At 38.9% G+C, this 23110-nt stretch overlaps 1 long non-coding RNA gene and 1 gene segment (V, D, J or C); one reads left to right on the top strand and one right to left on the bottom strand.

Annotated features, from left to right (window-relative positions):
- Positions 1-334: 334 nt before the first annotated feature.
- The window catches only part of LOC139033654 (T cell receptor delta variable 1-like), a 32096-nt gene continuing 9320 nt past the window's right edge, over positions 335-23110 (bottom strand). The window contains 1 exon segment of the V gene segment in view: positions 335-798. Coding sequence covers positions 479-798 — 320 coding nt within the window.
- Positions 14184-23110, top strand: part of LOC139033655 (uncharacterized) — a 43570-nt gene continuing 34643 nt past the window's right edge. For both annotated transcript variants that reach the window (XR_011486176.1, XR_011486175.1), the window contains exons 1-2: positions 14184-15626; positions 22628-22724. This is a non-coding gene — a long non-coding RNA (uncharacterized lncRNA). The remainder of the gene's footprint in view (positions 15627-22627; positions 22725-23110) is intronic.

Below are 23110 nucleotides of genomic sequence, written 5' to 3'. Positions count from 1 at the left end.
GACCTAGCAATTGTCTGAATTCTAATCTTTATAACTAATTTCTTATTCGACATCACTAGTGGTTCTTCTTCTGATTGTACCTTAAGGGACAAAAGCCTAAGAAGAAAGGACTAAGGTAATGATTTTCATGATGATTCATGATAACTATACCCAGATTTGTGATGTGAGTGTATTTTAGGGAAACTGTCACTTTAAATTATTATGGAGCAAGTTTACAGCTTTAGACAACTTTACACATCTTCTGTATGATTGACTTAAAGTCAAGAATTCAAGAGGAGAACATATTAATTGACAATCACTCTGGACACCTGCTTCCAAGTGACATCAAAGAACTAAATCCTCTGATCCAGACTACAGATGAAGCAACCGCAGGACTACCATTTCTTGTCTGGGGTCTGCAGGTGTGCATTTCAGCTGGGGTCCTGCAGCAGGGGGACTCTCATTCATTTAGTTCTGGGGTTTTTGTTCAGCTTTCCTATTACTTCAAGCACTGTGAGTCCCAGAGAGCACAGAAGTACTTTGCAGAATCTTCCAGCTCTAAGGCTGAAATGGTGAGGCTGATGGATTTATGAGCTTTCTGGAAATTTACAGAGTAGCGGCCGTCCCTTGCATTCCCATCATCTGAATACTGACGAATAAGGTAAGTCATCTGTCCACTGGGAAGCTGCTTGTACCAAAAAATGTAGTACTTGTACATGTCCCAACTTGTTTCATACCGACAATTCAGGGTGACTGTCTTCCCCACTTCACTGAGTATGTGTGGTTGGTCTTGAGTAACACTCTGGGCCACACCAGATCCTGTGGGGGAAAAAAAAAACAAGAAAACAAAGCTGAAATACTGAAAAAAATAATGTAGAAATTAGGCTAATTTTGGACCCAAATGTTTACAAACCAAACTGAAATCCTAAGATGCTTGCTTTTCTCCAATCCTCCTTTCCTCCCCAAGTCCCTGTGAAGCACCACACGTCTGTGTGCAGTCCTTTCACCCTGAACACTCACACCCATGCTTGGAAGCATCCCTACCAGAGAAGGTGAAGGCCAGGAACACCCAGAGCAGACGGGAGAGCGGCATGAGGCATGGATTCCCCAGCACAAGTGTGTCTAATTCTGCCTCAAGCTGAGATTGCAGAGTCTGAAAGTGCCCGGCAGCACATTTACACAGCGCCTGGTTCCTGTGCGGCTCCTCCCCCAGACAGGAAGTGCCATTTGTCATGTTCCTAGGCCAGCTGGTCTGTGCTCAGCAGGAAAACAGTTTGGCTCACCACAAACTTTTACTTTGTCTACTCGTGTTTCCCTGGTTATTCAATTTGGCAGATCCTATCCTGGAAAAGGGCTTGAAAAAAGCAATTAATATTAAAGATTTGAATTAAGGGTAACTAAAGATTAAACAAGTTGACATACACTGGTAATTATTCAGTAAAATTATTTGCCATCCTGTTTAAGATATAATTTTGGATAGCCTACGAAACTTTCTTGAAATCTACTGATTGGTCATTCATTTAGCCTATACTTACTTTTCTGCATCCAGAATCTACTGACTGTTTTAAAACAGTCACGATCTTAGGCCTTCTGGGAGAAAAGCAATCTTACAAAATAATCAATGTATCTCTTTTGTTTTTTCACTGAGTTCCAGGGCTCTACTTAGATTTTTCAATAAATAAAATTACTGTGACATATAATAGCCAGGACATGGAAGCAACCTAGATGCCCATCAGCAGACAAATGGATGAGGAAGCTGTGGTACATATACACCATGGAATATTACTCAGCCATTAAAAAGAATTCATTTGAATCAGTTCTAATGAGGTGGGTGAAACTGGAGCCCATTATACAGAGCGAAGTAAGCCAGAAAGATAAAGACCATTACAGTATACTAACACATATATATGGACTTTAGAAAGATGGTAATGATAACCCTATATGCAAAACAGAAAAAGAGACTCAGATGTATAGAACAGACTTGTGGACTCTGGGAGAAGGTGAGGGTGGGATGTTTCAAGAGAACAGCATTGAAACATGTATATTATCTAGGGTGAAACAGATCACCAGCCCAGGTTGGGTGCATGAGACAAGTGCTCGGGCCTGGTGCACTGGGAAGACCCAGAGGGATCGGGTGGAGAGGGAGGTGGGAGGGGGGACCGGGATGGGGAATACATGTAAATCCATGGCTAATTCATTTTAATGTATGACAAAAACTACTGTAATGATGTAAAGTAATTAGCCTCCAACTAATAAAAATAAATGGAGAAAAAAAATCTTAATAAAAAAATATATATATATAAAAAAAAAATTACTGTGACATGAAATGATTTTAGAAAATCAGCCCATCTGAATTTCAGAGCCTATTCAGTGGTTTATATTTAAATGAAATTATAACCAGAATAAAATATTATTGTTTTGAAATCTGATACTGATTTCATATCTATCAAGAAATTTATATTAATACAATCTTACCAAAATACCATAACCTTATACATCAATTTTGATATACACTCTTAGGCTTTCATATATCACTCTTAGAAATTTTATCACATGTATAAGTTCTTGTACCACCACTGAAATCATGACACAAAGTTGTTTCATCTCTCTAAAGAAATCCTCTTTGAATACCCTCCCAATCCCTGCAACTCTTTATGACCCTGCTAACTACTCATCTCCTTTTCATCTTTATATTTTGTGCTTTTGAGAATGTTGTTTAAGCAAAATCACACTATGTAAGCATCGTAATAATCCAACAAGTGTAATCATATACCATGTGTCCTCTTAGATTGACTACTTTTTCATTCAACATAACATCCTGAGATCCATCTAGGCTATTGTTGTTTAATCTCTAAGTCCTGTCTGACTCATTTGTGACCCCATGGACTGTAGCCCACCAGGCTCCTCTGTCTATGGAATTTTCCAGGCAAGAATACTGGAGTGAGTTGCCTTTTCCTTCTCCAGGGGATTTCTTGACCCAGAGATCAAACCTACGTCTCCTGCTTGGCAGACAGATTTTTACCACTGAGCCACCAAAGAAGCCCCATCTAGGCTATTGCACATATCAGTAGTCTATTTCTTTTAATCACTACAGACTGTTACCATCTTATGATGTTCTGACTCTGAATTTCTTTACCTTACAGTGGCAAGACAGTGTTGAACTTTCAGTAGAATGTAGAAACAATACTTTGAATATTTAAATATGATCTTTCCCCATGCTAGCAACATGTGGTATAACATTCCCTGGTGATTCTGGGCAGCAGCAGTGAGCTGAGCTCCCGGCCAGCCCTGAGATCAGGAAGGTAAACAACAGACACACTTACATTCACTCTGTACTCATACAACCATTCTGTTTTTTACTTTTAGTGTGTGTGTTTTAAGTTCCTGCAGTTGTGTCCGACTCTTTGAGACAGTATGGACTGTAGCCCACCAGGCTCCTCTGTCCATGGGAGTCTCCAGGCAAGATACTGGAGTGTGGTGCTGTGCCCTCCTCCAGGGGATCTTCCTGATCCAGGGATTTAACCTGCATCTCTTATGTCTCTGCTTTAGCAGGCAGTTTCTTTATCCATTAGAGCCACCTTGGAAGCCCCACTTTCAGTACAGTACTCAATAAATTATATGAGATTTTCAACATTTTAATATAAAATAGACTTTGTGTTAGATGATTTCACCCAGCTGTAGGTTAATGTCGGTGTTGAACACCTTTAAGGTAGACTAGGTTCAATTCAATGTGTTAGGTATATTAGATGCATTTTCCATTTATGATCCTCTCAACTGAAAATGGTTTATTAAGACACAATTCTATTGCAAGTTGAGAAAAACCTATAAATAATATGGCATTGTACAGATGTATTGCAATAGATTTATTTGTCTATTCACCCAGTGAAGAACATTTGGCTGGTTTCCAGTTTTTGATCATCAGAAATAGAGCTGCTATGAATATTCAAGTACAGATTTTTGAATGAATGTAAGTTTTTCACTTTTCAAGCATTAATACCCAGGAGTGTGATTGCCGAGCTGTAAGGTAAGTGAATATGTAAGTTTAGGTGAAACTGCTGAACTGTTTTCCAGAATGGCTGGACCATTCACCCACCAGCAATGCATGAGTGATCCAATTTCTCTACAGTTTTGCCAGAACTTGGCATTGTCAGTGTTTTTAATTTTAGCCTGTGAGAAATGTGAAGTGTTATCTCTTTGTGGCTTAATTTGCATTTCCCTAATTACTAATAATGCTAATCATCTCTTTATATTCTTATTTAATTACCAGATAGCTTTTTGGTAAAGTGTCTGTGTTAATCTTTTGTCCAGGTTTCAACTGGATTGTTTGTTTTCTTCCTGCTGAGTTCAGAGTGTTCATTGTATTCAGAATACAATCTTTTGATGAAAATGTACTTACAAATATTTCCTGCCATTCTGTGGCTTATCTTTTTCCTTCTCTTAATAGTGTCTTTTACAGAGCAAACATTTTTAATTTTGATGAAATCTAAGTGATTTTTTTTTTATGAATTATGCTTTTGGGGTCATGTCAAAAGTCTTTTTGTCCAGACTTGGGTCATGAAGATATTCTCTTTATGTTTTTCCTAAAAAATTTGTAATGTTACACTTTATACCTGGATGTATGGTTCACTTTCAGACTATACTCAAGTTTTTGTATAAGCTGTGATATTTAGGTCAAGTTTCAATTGTTTCCCAAGAATATCCAATTGTCCTAATCTCATTTGCTCATAAAACTATCTCACCACTCTAGAATTGAAAGAGACACGTGTACCCCAGTGTTCATCACAGCACTGTTTACAATAGCCAGGACATGAAAGCAACCTAGATGTCCATCCGCAGATGAATGGATAAGAAAGTTGTGGTACATATACACAATGGAATATTTCTCAGCAATTAAAAAGAACACATTTGAATCAGTTCTAATGAGGTAGATGAAACTGGAGCCTATTATACAGAGTGAAGTAAGTTAGAAAGAAAAATACCAATAAAGTATATTAATGCATATATATGGAATTTTGAAAGATGGCAACAATGACCCTATATGTGAGACAGCAAAAGAGACACAGATATAAAGAAAAGACTTTTGAACTCTGTGGAGAAGGTGAGGGAGGGATGAAAGAATAGCATTGAAACATGTATATTACCATATGTGAAACAGATGACCAGTCCAAGTTCAGTGCATGAAACAGGGCACTCAAAGCTGGTGCACTGGGACAACCCAGAGGGATGGGATGGGGAGGGAGGTGGGAGGGGGGTTCAGGATGGGGGACACATGTACACCCATGGCTGATTCATGTCAATGTATGGCAAAAACCACCACAATATTGTAAAGTAATTAGCCTCCAATTAAAATAAATAAATTAATTAAAAAATAACCACCTTACTACCTCTATTGAATTGTCTTTTCATTTTGTCAAAAAATAAGCTTTCCTGACCTGTGTGGATCCACTTCTACACAATGACTCACTAACATAAACTTGTTAATGATGCTCTTTCATTCCCTTAGAATGTAACAGAACCTGCAGAATAGTTCTCTTTTTTATTTCTTATATTTATAATTTGTATTTTTTCTTTTTTCCTTTGATAAGTCTACTTAGGAATATATCAAGTTTATTAATTATTTTAACAAAATTAACTTTGTATTTCACGGTTATCTCCATAGATTTCTTTGTATTTCACCAATTAGACAGTTTATTATTTACTTCTTTCAGTTTATGTTGGGTTTAATTTGCTATTCTATCATCTTTTCTTAAAAGCCTTGATAGTAGTTTATCAACCTTTTTTCTTTAGTAATATAAGTATTTAAAAAGATAAATTTCTTTCTATGTATTATTTTAGCTGCATGTCATACATATTTAATGTGCTCTCACATTTACTTTCAAAATATCTTCTAGCATCCATTGTAATTGTTTCTTTAACTTAGGGTTGTTTTAAAGTTATAGATTTTAAATATATACCAACTATTTGGGAGTTTCTAGAGATGTCTCTTTGCACTTAATTTTCCATATCCTTTCCATTTTGGTCAAAAAATAAATTCTATAAAATGTCAGTTGTCCTAAATATATTGACTTTTTATGCAGAACCAAATTGTGTGTGTGTGTGTATTTCATCTGCTCAGCAGGCTGTGTCTGGAGCCCCAGCTGCAGGTCTGGGCACAGGCTGCAGGTGCCCGGGGAGACCGTGCACTTGCTGCACAGAAGTAGGTGCTGAGTCTCCAGGCTGGGCAGTGATGATGTGCACTGAGAGCTATGGGCACTCTTACTGAGGAAAATGGTGAGTCTTCCCTCTTCCATTTCATTCACAATTGAACCTATGGCTACCAAGAATGCAGGGCCTTTACCAGGGTATTGCTGGTACCACAGGAAGCAGTTAAATGCACTCTTCTCACAACCACAGTTCAGAATGGCAATCTCTCCTTCCTGGACTGTCAGAGATCGAGGGCTCTGTTTCACCTGCTGTTGGACACTTTTTTCCTTTTGTTGTCCATTCACCCCTTCTTAAAGAGATAAAAGCCATTAATTCCATAAAATATATTTCTTTTTTAAGACTATCTGCATGAACTTGTTTGTAACCAAATTTGCTCAGTCCTCCTAATTAATGAGATAGCCTAGCTTTTCTCCCCCACAGCTCACAGCCGAGCTGAAGCCACAGAATCGTAAGCGATGCTCCCAGTATCTTGTCCACTGTTTCTGGCACCAGTGCTCAGTGGCAGCTCAAGTTCCTCTTCTGCGCTTCTCAGCCAGCTAGAACTCTGACTTTAAGCTCACACCTGCTTTTATTCTTTCAGTAGGCCCCACCCTTTCATAAGTGCTTTCCTCAAACCTATCTCTCTCAAAAGTACTACTTTTCATTCGGTGCTAATTTAGAACCACCGAAAATTAAATTCACTGGGAATCAGAAATGCCCCCCTTACAAGCATAAAGACCAGGTTAGAATTTCTCTCACTCTATCCCCTTCTTCCTGTTCCTCACACCTCCTAGAAGGTTAAAAATCATATATCAGGAGAGTTTGATGTTTTAATAGGAATAGGATTAGTTTACAAAAGGGAAGAGAGTGCCTTGCACGAATTCACAAGATTAGCATTACAAGGTATTTCTTTTTTTTTATTACAAATACTACTTAAAGTCTATTGTGAATACACAGGGGCATAATGTATCATTCAAGCAAAGCTTATGGAGCAGAACATAAAGATACATAGTCCTTTTGCCCTGATGGAACTTAAATTTTAATGTGATTGTTCAATGTTTCTACACTTTACATGATCCTAAGAATTAATAAAATATAATTAGATCAATTTCAATTTATATTTCTTCTAAAATATAAATCAGGCAAATAAAATGTCTCCAAGAATATGCATGGAGAAAATAAACTGAGAAGCACTGGAATAATCTGCTCTGGAGGACATTTGTTATCCAAATGGATAAGATTGGCTAGGAAAATTCTGCAGAATGCAGAAGATATGAGACCATGATCATTCAGTAAAGAAACATTTTTGGTAGTTCTCATCCTGAGTTACACCTTATCCTCACAAGGAAAATACAAAAATGTGAAGAGTCAATTTGGCTTTTGATGTCAACACATCAGGGGATAGAGACAGAAATTAAGGAGCTCATTTTTTTTTAGCACAAAGAAGAGTTTGTGTTCTCTGTCTTTGATGCCATCTCAGACACTATCAAAGAAAAACATCATCACAGTTCAAAAAGACAATAATAACCATTCCCACTCCTCAATCTAATCCCATCGACTCCAGCTCTCTAAGGGGATGTTTTATTGTTTGTTGAATTTTTGGTGTGTTTTCTCTTTTATTTATTTACTCATTGATGCATGTCTTCAATATATATATATATATATATTTGTGCCTACTAAATAGTCATACTTGGGTCTCATTCCATAAAGAGATAGAAGTAGCAATCTTTAGCCTACCCACTCCCAATACTCAAGTACATTTAGATAAAAGCTACTGAAAAGAAATGTGTTTCTATATGAAGCACCCAAGAAAATGATAATGGACTCACTTCTGGGCCCAGTCAGAGAGTAGTTCTGATGGAAGAGCTGCTTGAACTGGAACTTACACCACCACTAGATTTCTTAGTAAAGAATGGGGTAAGGGAATTCTGGGACTGATTAACTCAGTATGATGGGATTTTGGGATGTATCTGGATGAAAATATTATAAATTTATATTAGAGAAATTAATGTGGCCTTAATCTCAGAGGACAAAACATATTGTTTAAAGAAATATTAATTTTCAAAACCATATTTTTAAAACTGCTAGACTAAAATATACATAGATACTATTTAGGTAGATGGACGGACACCTACATACATAGAAGATTGAGAGATGCACATTGAAGCAAATTTGGAGATAAACATTTGATATTTAAAGGATCCTTTGTGGTTCCTTGAAGAATCGGTGTATGGGGGATAAACTCTTGAAGAATCTGTGTATGCTTCTCTGAAGCAGCGTTGCCCCTCTGTGGCCATACAGAGATATTAACTCTGAATGACTTTATACAGCTTCTTAAAATGGGGAAAAGACAAGTTCCTTTAGTGAGTGGTGTTGACCCTACTGAACACCTACAAGAAAAGACCAAAACTAGAACATTTTCTCACAACATATATAAATATAAACTCAAAATGGATTAAAGACTGAAATGTAAGACCTGAAACATTAAAATTCACAAAAGAAAATATAGACAGCATGCTTACTGATGTTTCTCTTTACAATATTTTTTTCTTTCTCAAAGGCAGTGGCAACAAAAGCAAAAATAAATCAACAGGACCTAATAAAACTAAAATCTAATGCACAGTAAAGAAACCATCAACAAAATTAAAAGGCAAACTACTGAATGGGAGTAGATATTTGCAACAAGGGATTAATATCCAAAATATATAAAGACATCATATACCTCAGTATCAAAAACACAGTCTGATTGAAAAATGGACAAAGGACCTGAGTAGCCATTTTTCCAAAGAGAGAGCCAACAGGTACATGAAAAGATGCCCAAAGTCTCTAATATTCAGAAAATGACAAATCTATGTCAAAATGAGGTGTCACCTCACATTTATCAGTTTGGTTATCATCAAGAGAAAAAAAATTAACAAGTGTTGTGAGGATGCTGAGGAATGGAAACTCTAGTGCACTGCTGCTGGGTTGTAAATTGCTGCAGCTACTATGGAAAACATTATGGAGATTCCTCTCAAAACACTAAAAATATAACTAGCATATAATCTAGCAATTCCACTCTTAGGTATTTGTCCAAAGAAAACCAAAACTCTTCAAAACTGTATCTGCCATGCACCCCAATGTTCATCGCAGCACTGTTTATAATAGCCAGGACATGGAAGCAACCCAGATGCCCATCAGCAGACGAATGGATGAGGAAGCTGTGGTACATATACACAATGGAATATTACTCAGCCATTAAAAAGAATTCATTTGAATCAGTTCTAATGAGATGGGTGAAACTGGAGCCCATTATACAGAGCGAAGTAAGCCAGAAAGATAAAGACCATTACAGTATACTAACACATATATATGGACTTTAGAAAGATGGTAACGATAACTCTATATGCAAAACAGAAAAAGAGACTCAGATGTATGGAACAGACTTGTGGAATCTGGGAGAAGGCGAGGGTGGGATGTTTCAGGAGAACAGCATTGAAACATGTATATTATCTAGGGTGAAACGGATAACCAGCTCAGGTTGGGTACATGAGACAAGTGCTCGGGCCTGGTGCACTGGGAAGACCCAGAGGGATCGGGTGAAGAGGGAGGTGGGAGGGGGGACTGGGATGGGGAGTACATGTAAATCCATGGCTGATTCATATCAATGTATAACAAAAACTACTATAATGATGTAAAGTAATTAGCCTCCAACTAATAAAAATTAAAAAAAAAAAAAACTGTATCTGCACCCAAATGTTTATAGCAGCACTATTTACAATAACCAAGATTCAGAACCAAGCTAAGTGTTCATTCACAGATGAATGGATAGAGAAAATACTGATCTTTCCTCTAACTATCTATCCATACACACACAGACACAGACACACACAGACACACAGGCACACACACACACCACAATGGAACATTAATCAAATATAGAAAAGAATGTAATCCTGCCAAATGGAACTACGTGGATAGATATGGAGTGTATTAAACTTAGTGAAATAAGTCAGACAGAGAAAGACAAATACTGTGTGTTTTTATTTATATATGATATATAAAAACAAAGCAAAACAAAGCAACAAATAGAATAGAACAAAAACAGAATCACAGGAACAGGGAACAAATGGCAGACTGCCAGGTATTTCCCCATAAAAGATGAGTTTATTTGAGATCATCAAAGGACTGCAGTTCTGGATCAGCAACCATGATGAGCCATATGCAAGTCCCCACTGGAAAAGGAAAGGAAATGTTTTTATAGGGAAGACATGGAAATTGGGAGGGTCATAGTAAACAGAGTGCCCTTGACTTTCCATTGACTGCGTCCTGACCGGGGAAGAAGGGGCTTCTTCCATCTTCTCTTTGCCCTCTGTGATGTCCACAGGTCTGGAGAGCTCCCCCTCTTCTACCAGCTCTATTTAATTGAGATTTCTCTGCATTAAATTTTCATACCTTATAGGACAGAGTCAGAAAGATGTTTGATTCCAGGAGATGAGGGAGCCATGGTGGTGGAAGTAAGATGTTGGAGTGATTCAAGAAGGAGTCTTGAGCCATGGAATCCTAGTGGCTTCCAGAAACTACAAAAGGAAAGAAACAGATTCTTCTTCAGAGAATCTGGAAGGAATCAACCCTGCCAAGACCTTGACTGTAGACAGCAAAATAGATTTTAGATTTCTTGCATCCAGAACTATAAGATATTTCGTAAGTAATCAAGTTCATATTAAGCATTGAGCAAATATTTTCTGTTCACTTTGCTGCACTCATAGGATGGGATACCAGTGCCTGCAGTTGCCTGTGGGGACACATAGTGGTGAGACAGACCTGAACATTCTTGAGACCCAATCAAGCTGGATAATATCTTTCCTGGAGGGATTTCTCTCTCCTTTTAGTTGCTTTCAATGTTTACTGTTTTGGAGTCCAGCATACTTGGAAAAACATTTATTTTAATTGTATCCTCTTCTAAGCTATTCCTTTAATTACAAGTTAGAGGTTCTAGAGCAGAAGGAGATATAGATTGAGAAGGAAAAGACCAAGTCCCAAATATGTAGGGCTAACAAGTGTTTGTGGTTATAACTATACCAATGTAGGTAAGAAATACTAAGTACCGCATGTGTCTTATGGTGACCTCATGGAGGCCTCACGGTGTGACTGAGGCTGGAGGAGGGGCTGAGCCCCGGGAGGGTTCGTGTAGAGGCTGCAGGTGCCTGGGGAGCACCGTGCGGCACAGCACAGAAGGAAGTGCCCGAGTCTGTGGTCTGCGAAGAGAAAATGTGCAGCGAGTTGCGGTGTTCTGTAGGGACAGTGGTGGCATTTAATCTTCTGTCCTGTTTTGTCCCTAAAGAAATGTAAACCAGGTGAATGAGGCAGACCACAGGGTTCTTATACCAATTCACACTCTGCGTGGAAGTGGAAAAGTTACACCAATACGTGGAGTTGACTCCCTCCTGGAGATTCAGGACTGGGGGACTCTGCTCACCATCCACTTCTCACACACCTGATGAGGAAAGAGAAAGAATCACAGGTGAGGGTCACTGTAGCCCCTACAAAAACCTAAAACTGCCCCCCCCCACCAGTCCTCGTAGATGATGAGAAGGATAGAAAGTCAGCAGGACTTGTCAGCTCCTCTCTCTCCCTTAAAAATACAGAAGCTGGTCAATTCTTCAGATTCCCCTGTGGTTCGGCCCCAACTCACAGCAAACCTGGGAAAGCAAAAGTCCCAGAACAGTGCCTGCTAGCCTCTTCATGATGCTTCCTCTTCTTACTGAGACATTTCCCCTGTAAAATACTTTACTAAACCCTGAGGGGTGAATGTCATAAGTCCATGCAGAAATGTTCTTGCTCCTGCAGCCAATCAGCTCACCCAACTTCCTCACTTTGTGACAGGAAGACCCACCCTCCCACTTCAACCAATTCAGATTGGACTGGAGAGGAGTGGAGTGAGAGTGGGAAATATAAAGGTAATTATCTTAGGACTTGAGGGGCATTTTTTAAGAACATCACAAAGAAGGCAGACTCTGATTTGGAATTTGTGTAGGATTTTAGGGAAGAGAAAACAAAAATTAATTACCTAGCTGGCATGGATGCAAGAGATTTTTGCAAAATGAAATATTATTTCCCAGGAGTTCTCAGGATCATTTTTCCCCCCATCTCTTATGCACTCACCTGTGATTCTGAAGTGTGCTCATGAATCAATACAATATTCATAACAGTCTTGCCTGAAACATTTTGCAGTATTAAACAACTTTACATTTAAATATATACATTAATTGAACCTACATAAAGAGTGATATTATTTTTTGTCACTTGGTGAGCATTGAAAGATGGAGTAACCATTATAGTCAACAGAAGAGTCTGAAATGCAGTACTTGGAATGCAATCTCAAAAACGACAGAATGATCTCTGTTCGGATCCAAGACAAACCATTCAATATCACAGTAATCCAAGTCTATACCCAACCAATAATGCTAGGGAAGGTGAAGTTTAACAGTCCTATGATGACCTACAAGACCTTCTAGAACTAACACCCAAAGAAGATGTCCTTTTCATTATAGGAGACTGGAATGCAAATGTAGGAAATCAAGAAATACCTAAAATAACAGGCAAATTTTGCCTTGGAATACAGAAAGAAGCAGGGCAAAGGGTAATAGAGTTTTGCCAAGAGAACTCACTGGTCATAGCAAACACCCTCTTCTAACAACACAAGAGAGGACTCTACACATGGACATCACCAGATGGTCAATACCGAAATCAGATTGATTATATTCTTTGCAGCCAAAGATGGAGAAGCTCTATAGAGTCAGCAGAAGTAAGACTGGAAGCTGACTGTGGCTCAGATCATGAACTCTGTATTGCCAAATTCAGTCTTAAACTGAAGAAAGTGGGGGAAACCACTAGACCATTGAAGTACGGCCTATATCAAATCCCTTACGACTATACAGTGGAAGTGACAAATAGATTCAAGAGATCAGAGCTGACAGACAGAGTGCCTGAGAACTACAGAAGGAGGTTCATGACACTGTACAGGAGGCAGGGATCAAGACCATCCCCAAGAAAAAGAAATGCAAAAAGGCAAAATGGTTGTCTGAGGAGGCTTTACAAATAGCTGTGAAAAGAAGAGAAGTGAAAGGCAAAGGAGAAAAGGAAAGATATACCCATTTAATGCAGAGATTCAAAGACTAGCAAAGAGAGATAAGAAAGCCTTCCTCAATGATCAGTGCAAAGAAATAGAGGAAAACAATAGAATGGGAAAGACTAGAGATCTCTTCAAGAAAATTAGAGATACCAAGGGAACATTTCATGCAAAGATGGGCTCAATAAAGGACAGAAATGATATGGACCTAACAGAAGCAGAAGATATTAAGAAAAGGTGGCTAAGAATACACAGAAGAACTATACAAAAAAGATCTTCATGACCCAGATAACCACAATGGTGTGATCACTGAATGTGAAGTCAAGTGGACCTTAGAAAGTATCACTATGCACAGAGCAAGTGGAGGTGATGGAATTTCAGTTGAGCTATTTCAAATCCTGAAACTTGATGTTGTGAAAGTGCTGTACTCAATATGCCAGCAAATTTGGAAAACTCAGCAGTGGCCACAGGGCTGGAAAAAGTCAGTTTTCATTTCAATCCCAAAGAAAGGTAATGCCAAAGAATGCTCAAACTACTGTACAATTGCACTCATCTCACACGCTAGTAAAGTAATGCTCAAAATTCTCCAAGCCAGGCTTCAGCAATACGTGAACCATGAACTTCCAGATGTTCAAGCTGGTTTTAGAAAAGGCAGAGGACCCAGAGATCAAATTGCCAACATCTGCTGGATCATCGAAAAAGCAAGAGAGTTCCAGAAAAACATCTACTTTTGCTTTATTGACCTATGCCAAAGCCTTTGACTGTGTGGATTACAATAAACTGTGGAAAATTCTGAAAGAGATGGGCAGACCAGACCATCTGAGCAGTCTCTTGAGAAACCTATATGCAGGTCAGGAAGCAACAGTTAGAACTTGACATGGAACAACAGACTGGTTCCCAATAGGAAAAGGAGTACATCAAGGCCATATATTGCCACCCTGCTTATTTAACATATATGCAGAGTACATCATGAGAAATACTGGTCATCATAGAACTGTTCAACTTCACCTACTTTAGCATTATTATTACTGCATCCCTAGCAATGAGCACTGAAGAATTGATGCTTTTGAACTATGGTGTTGGAAAAGACTCTTGAGAGTCCCTTGGACTGCAAAGAGATCCAACCAGTCCATCTTAAAGGAGATCAGTCCTGCGTGTTCACTGGTAGGACTAATTTTGAAACTGAAACTCCAATACTTTGGCCACCTGAAATGAAGAGCTGACTTCTTTGAAAAGACCCTGATGCTGGGAAAGATTGAAGGCAGGAGGAGAAGGGGATGACAGAAGATGAGATGGTTGGATGACATCACTGACTCGATGGACATGGGTTTGGGTAGACTCCAGGAGTTGGTGATGGACAGGGAGGCCTGGCATGCTGTGGTCATGGGGTCGCAAAGAGTTGGACACAACTGAGCGAGTGAACTGAACTGATTCCTGGACTGTGACACCAGTAAGACAGAACAAAGTCTTATTTATTTTGAGCAACTCTATTGAGGCATAACTGACATTCCATAAAATTCATCCCTTTTGAAATTCAAGTTTAATAATTTTAATAAATTATCCTTCATCCTCAGTTATACTGCTAAGTCACTTCAGTCATGTCTGACTCTGTGCGACCCCAACCCTCGAATTCTCCAGGCAAGAACACTGGAGTGGGTTGCTATTTCCTTCTCCAATGCATAAAAGTGAAAAGTGAAATTGAAGTCGCTCAGTCATGTCCGACTGTTTGTGACTCCATGGACTGCAGCCTACCAGGCTCCTCCATCCATGGCATTTTCCAGGCAAGAGTACTGGAGTGGGGTGCCATTGCCTTCTCCACATCCTGTTATAGTTATTCTCTATTTCCATGCTTAGCACGATAGAGGAGCCTAGTGTGGTGCAGTCCATAGGGTAACAAAGAATCAGACATGATTTAGTGACTGAACAGCATCAACATGATCAAGAAGCATAGTTTTTCTATGGTCTTTATGCCAAAGCTGTTAAAAGAATACAGATGATGCCAAGTTAACAAAGAGGGTACTGTAGCAGCTTTGATCTATTTTAACTAACTGGAAGTATCTTTCCCAGAATGTGCTTCCCATATTGTTCTGGCTTAGGATTTGTGTGACATCTGGAACGTCGTTGTGATGAAGCAGCCACAGCTTTTATGTTTGGGTTGGTGCAGGCCTCCTGGGACTATGGTTACTCACACGTGTTCCTCCTGATGTAATAGCTCGTTGTTGACTCACAACCCCTCCACTTCCCACCAAACCTCCTCCTCCTTCTGTTTGTCTTGGGCCAAGGATGCATGTAGCATGATGCCAAATGACACCCACTTCTGCTAAGCTCACCCTCTACTGTGAGACCGAAGGAGGTGAGACATAGACAAGTTTTAGTGGGTCTATGTGGGTTCCATTACCTTCATGGTTCTAGTACGTCCTTAAGAGTCACAGTTTGTTTATGCTTCAGTCTCTCCCTAACTTTGCTCTAGCTGATTAACAATGGATTTAGTCTCAACACCAGATATGAAGATAACAGCTTTGTATACACTCTTCCACCAGATCTGGCAATTGCCTGAGTTCTACTTTTCATAACTAATTTCTTATTTGATACCACTGGTGATCTGCTTCTCTGATTGTACCTTAAGTGACACAAGAAAGGACTAAGGAAATGATTTTCATGACAATTCCAGATGACTATACCCAGATTTGTGATGTTAGTGTATTTTAGTGAAACTGTCACTTTTAATTAATTTTGGAGCACATTTAGACAACTTTACACATGTTCTGTATGATTGATTTAAAGTCAAAAATTCAAGAGGAGAATGTAAACAGTAGAAAGTTATTCCGGAAATAGAAGAACCTTTAATTTAGAATTAAATTCTTTGATTCAGACCACACATTAAGCAACCACATGATTACCATTTCTTGTCTGGGGTCTGCAGGTGTGCATTTCAGCTGGGATCCTGCAGCAGTGGAGCCCTCTTTTTAAGCTCAGGGGTTTTTGTACAGCTTCTCCCATTACTTCAAGCACTGTGAGTTCTCTGACTTATATGAGAGCTCCCTTAAAGTACAAAAGTACTCTGCAGAGTCTTCCAGCTGTAAGGCTGAAATTGTGAGGCTGATGGATTTATATGCTTTCTGGAAGTTTGCAGAGTAGCGGCCATTCCCTGCATTCCCGTGTTCTGAATGTTGATGAATAAGGAAAGTCATCTGTCCCCTAGGAAGCTGTTTGTACCAATAAATGGAGTAGTAGTATGTGAGCCAACTTATTTGATACTGACAGTTCAAAATGACTGACTGCCCCACTTGCCGGATTATGTCTGACTGGTCTTGAATAACTTTCTGGGCCACACAAGATCCTGTGGAAAATGTGAGAAAACAGAGCTGAAATAGTGAATAAAATAATGCAGAAATTAATTTTGGACCGACTCAAATATTTACAACCCAGATTGAAATTATAAGATGCATGCTTTTCTCCAGTCCTCATTTCCTCCCCAAATCCCTGTGAAGTACCACGTGGCTGTGTGCAGTCCTTTCACCCTGAACACTGGCACCCATGTTTGGAAGCATCCCTACCGGAGATGATGAAGGCCAGGAACACCCAGAGCAGGCTGGAGAGCGACATGAGGCATGGATTCTGTGCATAAATGTGTTTAATTCTGCCTCAAGCTAAGAATTCAGCATCTTTAAGTGCCTGACAGCACATATACATAGTACCTGGCTCCTGTGTGACTCCTCCCCCATACAGGAAGTGGGGTTTGTCATATTCATAGACTAGCTTGTCTGTGCCCAGATGGGAAAAAGTCTGGCTCACTACAAACCTTTACTTTGTCTACTTTTCTTTTCCTGGTCATTAAGTTTGACAGATCCTGAAAAGAGGCATGAAGAAAGCAATTAATATTAAAGGTTTTAACTGAGGGAAACTGAAAGTTAAACAAGTTGACATACATTGGTAATTATTCAGTTAAATAATTTTGCCATCCTGTTTAGATATAATTTAGTACAGCCTATGAAACATTCTTGTAATCTACTGGTTGGTCATTCATTTAGCCTATACTTACTTTTCTCCATCCAGAATCTAGTGACTATTTTAAAACTTTCACAAATCTTAGGCCTTCTGGGTGAAAAGCAATTTTATTCAAAGTGATTAATGTATCTCATCTTTTTTTTTTTAAACTGAGTTCCAGTACTCAGATTTTTCAATGACTAAAACTATGTCAACATGAAATGATTTAAAAAAATCAGTCCATCTGAATTTCAGAGTCTATTCAGTGGTATATATTTAAATGAAATTATAACTGGAATAAAATATTATTCTTTTGAAACTTTATATTGAGTCTTATGTATTAGACTTTGATGGCAATCAGGTTATTCAATCTTGTTGCCTCTAAATGTAGAATTGTACTTATTAGATCATGCATACTAGAATCATCCAAATGTCACATTTTCTGTCTCATTGATCCAGAGCATTCAGTCTCACTTCTCAGTCACTCATTATTATTTCTCTTTGTAAAATAAAGTTAAGATAAACATGCTAGATCTTTCTCTGATGTACTGCTATAATGTGCTCTACAATACCTAATATCTACAGACTGCAGACACTTAGTACTTGTCAGTACCACAGAAGTTGGTGCACTGTTTCATGTCCATGTGGAATGTAGTTTTCAATCTTCCATTTGGTTTCATAATGGAAGAATTAATATTAAAGAATGAAAGGCAAATAGACAAGTAGAAAAGAAAAATACAGACAAGGTCTAAAACAGTGCCAATTCATGGAATTTAAGATCAAAATGACTCAAAGGAGTGAAGCAGGGAGGTGAGTTTGTATTTATCTGAGACAGCTACTCTTCCATCCCATTTCACTTCTGAGTGCTGGCAGGTAACTAATGCCTGGGCTTGAAATTATTTGTAACTAAGCAGAGGAGATCATGAATGACTGCATCAGCCTGTGCCGCAGCATGATGTTATAAAATACAGATATATATTCATATAAGAAGAGCATATATGTTAGGAACTTGATATTGATGACATTTTTATCAAAATTGATTTTATCAATATCAAAATATAAGACCATAATCTTATACATCAGTTTTTACATGTGCTCTTTGGTTTTGATATGAAGCTCTATGAAGTTTTATCACATATATAGGTTCTTGTACCACCACTAAAATCATGACATATCTCTCTAAAGAAACCCTCTTTGCATACCCTCCCTATCCCTGCAACTCTTTATAACCCCAGTAACTACTAATCTCCTTTTTAGCTCTATATTTTGATCTTTTGAGAATGTTGTATAAGTAGAATCACACCATATATACAATCATAATAATCCAACAAGTGTAAACATACACCATGTAGCCTCTGAGATTGATTTTTCTTTCATTCAGCATAACATCCTGAGATCCATCCTGGCTATCGTTGTTTAGTCACTAAGTCAAGTCGTACTCTCTTTAGACCCCATGTACTGCAGACTGCCAGGCTCCTCTGTCCTTGGAATTTTCCAGGCAAGAATACTGGAGTGGGTTGCCATTTCCTTCTCTAGGGGATCTTCCTGACCCAGGGATCAAACTTGGGTCTCCTGCGTTGCAGGCAGATTCTTTACCACTGACCCACCTAGGAATCCCCATCTAGGCTGTTGCAGGTATCAATAGTCTGTTTCTTTTAATCACTATAGACTCACCAACTTATGATGTTTTGACATCGCATTTTTGACTTTACAGTGGTAAGGAAGTGATACACATTCAGTAGTAACGATACTTTGAATTTTTAAATTTGATCTTTTCCCATGCTAACAAGATGTGGTGCAATATTCTCTGGTGATTCTGGGCAGCAGCAGGGACCTGAGCTCCTGGCTGGCCCTCAGATCATGATGGTAAGCAACCAATCCACTTACATTCATTCTGTACTCATACAATCATTCTGTTTTTCGCTTTCTGTGTATATGTGCTCAATCACTGCAGTCATGTCAGACTCTTTGCAACCCTATGGACTGAAGCCCAGTGGGCTCCTCTGTCCATCAAATTCCCCAGGCAAGAATACTGGAGTGATCTCCCGTGTCCTCCTCCAGGGCATTTTCCTGATCCAGGAATTGAACCCGAGTCTGCTAGGTTACCTGCATTGGCTGGCCAGTTCTTTACCATGAGTGCCACCTGGGAAGCCCCACTTTCAGTTCAGCTCAGTTCAGTCACTCAGTAATATCCAACTCTTTGCGACCCCGTGGACTGCAGCACGCCAATTTCAGTACAATACTCAATGAATTGCATGAGATTTTCAACACTTTGGTATAAAATAGATTTTGTGTTAGATGATTTCTTCCAACTGTACACTAATGTAAATGTTGAGCACCTTTAAGTTAGGCTGGGTTAGGAATATGCACATTTGTCGATACACAGTATAGGACAAAGGTCCATCTAGTCAAAGGTATGGCTTTTCCATCAGTCATGTATTCATGTGAGAGTTGGACCATAAAGAAAGCTGAGTGCAGAAGAATTGATACTTTTGAACTGTGGTGTTGGAGAAGACTCTTGAGAGTCCCTTGGACAGAAAGGAGATCAAACCAGTCAATCCTAAAAGAAATCAACCCTGAATATTCATTGGAAGGACTGATGATGATACTGAAGTTATAATACTTTGGCCACCTAATGCAAAGAACTGACTCATTGGAAAAGACCCTGATGCTGGGAAAGATTAAAGGCAGAAGAAAAAGGGACAACAGAGGATGAGATGGTTGGATGGCATCACCAACTTGATGGACATGAGTTTGAGCAGGTTCAGGGATTTGGTAATGGACAGGGAAAACTGGTGTGCTGCAGTCCATGGTTGCAGAGAGTCAGACACAACTGAGCAACAGAACTGAACTGAACTGAACTGATGGTTTATTTTGAGACTGTACACCACAAATTTTTGTATAAGATGTGATGTTTAGGCCAAGTTTCAATTATTCCCCAAGAATCCAATTGTCCCAACCTCATTTGCTCATGAGACTATGTCACCTCTATTGAATTGTCTTTGCACTTTTTCAAAATATAAGTTTTCCCAACCTGTGTAGGTCTACCCCTCTATATTTACAAAGTGACATAAACTTGTTAATGATATTCATTCATTACCCTTAGAACATTATAGAACCTGCAGAATAGTTTTCTTTTTTATCATTAATATTTATACTTTGTATTTTTCCATGGATAATTCTACCTAGGAATATATCAATTTTATTAATCTTTTTAACAAAGTTAATTTTGTATTTCATAGTTATATCCATAATATTCTTGTATTTCACCAATCCAACATTTTATTATTTACTTCTTTCAGTTTATGTGGAGTTTGTTTTTCCATCATCTTTTGCTGCAAGTCTTGATAATAATTTTTCACCTTTTTTTCATTAGTAATATAACTGTTTAAAAATATAAACTTCCTTCTATGTATTATTTTTACCTGCACCTCATACATGTTTATATCATGTGCTCTCACAGTATTTACTTTCAAAATATTTTCTAAAGTCATTGTAATTGTTTCTTTAATCCATGGTTATTTTTAAGTTAGTGCATGTATTCCAAATGTTTGGGAGTTCTTAGAGACATCTTTTAACAATTGATTTTCTGTATCAATTCCATTTTGATGAAAGAATAAATTCTGTATAATTTCAGTTTTCTTAAATATATTAAGACTTTTTATGCTCAAACAAACTGTGGGTGTGTATTTCATCTGCTCAGCAGGGTGTGTCTGGAGCCTCAGCTGCAGGTTTGGGTACAGGCTGCAGGTGCCCGGGGAGCACCGTGCACTTGCTGCACAGAAGTATGTGGCTGAGTCTCCAGGCTGGGAAGTTGCGATGTGCAATGAGAGCTGTTTGGCACTTTTATTGAGGAAAACGGTGAATCTTCCATCTTCCATTTTATTCACAGCTGAACGTATGTCTATCAAGAATGCAAGGCCTTGACCAGGATATTGTTGGTACCACGGGAAGTAGTCAAACCAACTGTTCTCATAATTACAGTTCAGAATGGAAATCTCTCCTTCCTGGACTGTCAAAGATCGAGGGCTCTGTTTCACCTGCTGTTGGCCACTTTTTTCCTTCTGTTGTCCATTCACCCCTGCTTAAAGAGATAAAAGCCATTAGTTCCATAAAGCATATTTCTTGTTTAAAGTTTCTATCTGCATGGACTTGTTTGTAATCCAATTTTCTCAGTCCCCCTAATTAATGAAATTAGGGAAGAATTTCATTAGGGGAGAATTTCATAGGGAACAACTTACAGACTAGCTGAAGCCACAGAAACAAAAATGATGCTCCCAGTATCTTGTCCATTGTTTCTGGCACCAGTGCTCAGTGGCAACTCCAGTTCCTCTTCTGCGCTTCTCAGCCAGCTAGAACTCTGACTTTAAGTTCACACCTGCTTTTATTCTTTCAGTAGGTCCCACCCTCTCACAATTGCTTTCACTTAAACCTCTCTCTCTCAAAAGTACTAGTTCTCATTCGGTGCTAATTTAGAATCACCAAACATCAAATTAATTGGGACTCAGAAATGCACTCCCCCAACTTAAATGGATAAAGAGCATGTTAGAATTTCTCCCACACTATCTCCTTCTTCTTTTCCTTACATCTCCTAGAAGTTTAAAACTCATATATCAGGACAACTTGATGTGCTAATAGGGAATAATGTTATATTACAATGGAGAAGAAGTCACAAGATTAGTATGTAGGGGGTATTTCTCTCTCTCTCTCTCTCTCTCTCTTCGTTTTTGCAAACTACTTAAAGTGTATTGAGAATACACAAGGGGCAAAATATGTCATAACTAGCTAAATTTCCCTGGTGGCTTCCCTGGTGGCTCAGATGGTAAAGAATCTGCCTGCCAAGCAGGAGACCTGGGTTTGATCCCTAGGTCAGGAAGATCCCCTGGAGAAAGAAACGGCAATCCACCCCAGTATTCTTGCCTGGAGAATCCCATGGACAGAGGGAGCCTGGCAGGGTCCCAATGTCAGAAACTACTGAGTGACTAACACTTTCACTTTCACAACCTAAGCTTATGGATTAGAACATAAAGAATAAATAGTCTTTTTGCCCTGGTGAAACTTAAATTTTAACACTATCATTCAGATGTTTCCACACTTTACACGACCTTAAGAAAAAAAAATGATAAATAAGTTTCAATTTATATTTCTTCTAAAATATAAATCAGGCAAATAAAATATTTCCAATAGTAGGTATGGAGAAAATAAATTGAGAAGCACTGGAATAATCTAGTCTGGAGGACCTTTGATCTCCAAAGGATAAAATTGACTACAAAAATTCTGCAGAATTCAGAAGATATGGGACCATGATCATTCAGTAATGAAACATTTTTGGTAGTTCTCATCCTGAGTTACATCTTAACCTCACAGGTAAAACACAGAACTGTGAAGAATCAATGTGGCTTTTGAGGTCAGCACATCAGGGTATAGAGACGGAAATCAAGGAGCGCCTCCTCCAGCACAGCGGGTGAGAAAGACCTGAAACGGGGCCGAGAGCCTAATGGAAAGACACATATAATTTGGCAAATGGGGAGTCAGGGGGCCCTCCTGCTCTCCATGGCAGGAAGACAAAATGGCTCCTTTCAGCCCGCACTTTTATTGGCAGAAGTCACATGAGATCATTAGGGAATAGCTATACTGGGGAGTTTGATTAGCACACCATAAAGAGGGAGTAAAGTTAAGGCTCTGCTGTTGATCAGGAACATCTTGTTTTGTTTCCATGGGGATGGAGGCAGGGGTAGGCAGTGAAGCGGAGCAGGGAACAAGTCCACCCAAGAATGTCCCTTCGGCATGCTTACTAGGACAATCACGAGGGCGCAGTTTGCCGCACCCTCCAGTCATGGGGCAGGTTCT

Source organism: Odocoileus virginianus, unplaced genomic scaffold (genome assembly GCF_023699985.2).
Source record: "Odocoileus virginianus isolate 20LAN1187 ecotype Illinois unplaced genomic scaffold, Ovbor_1.2 Unplaced_Scaffold_27, whole genome shotgun sequence".
Taxonomy (NCBI): domain Eukaryota; kingdom Metazoa; phylum Chordata; class Mammalia; order Artiodactyla; family Cervidae; genus Odocoileus; species Odocoileus virginianus.
The sequence above is the reverse complement of the archived record's forward strand: the minus strand, read 5'-3'. Positions and strand labels throughout refer to the sequence as shown.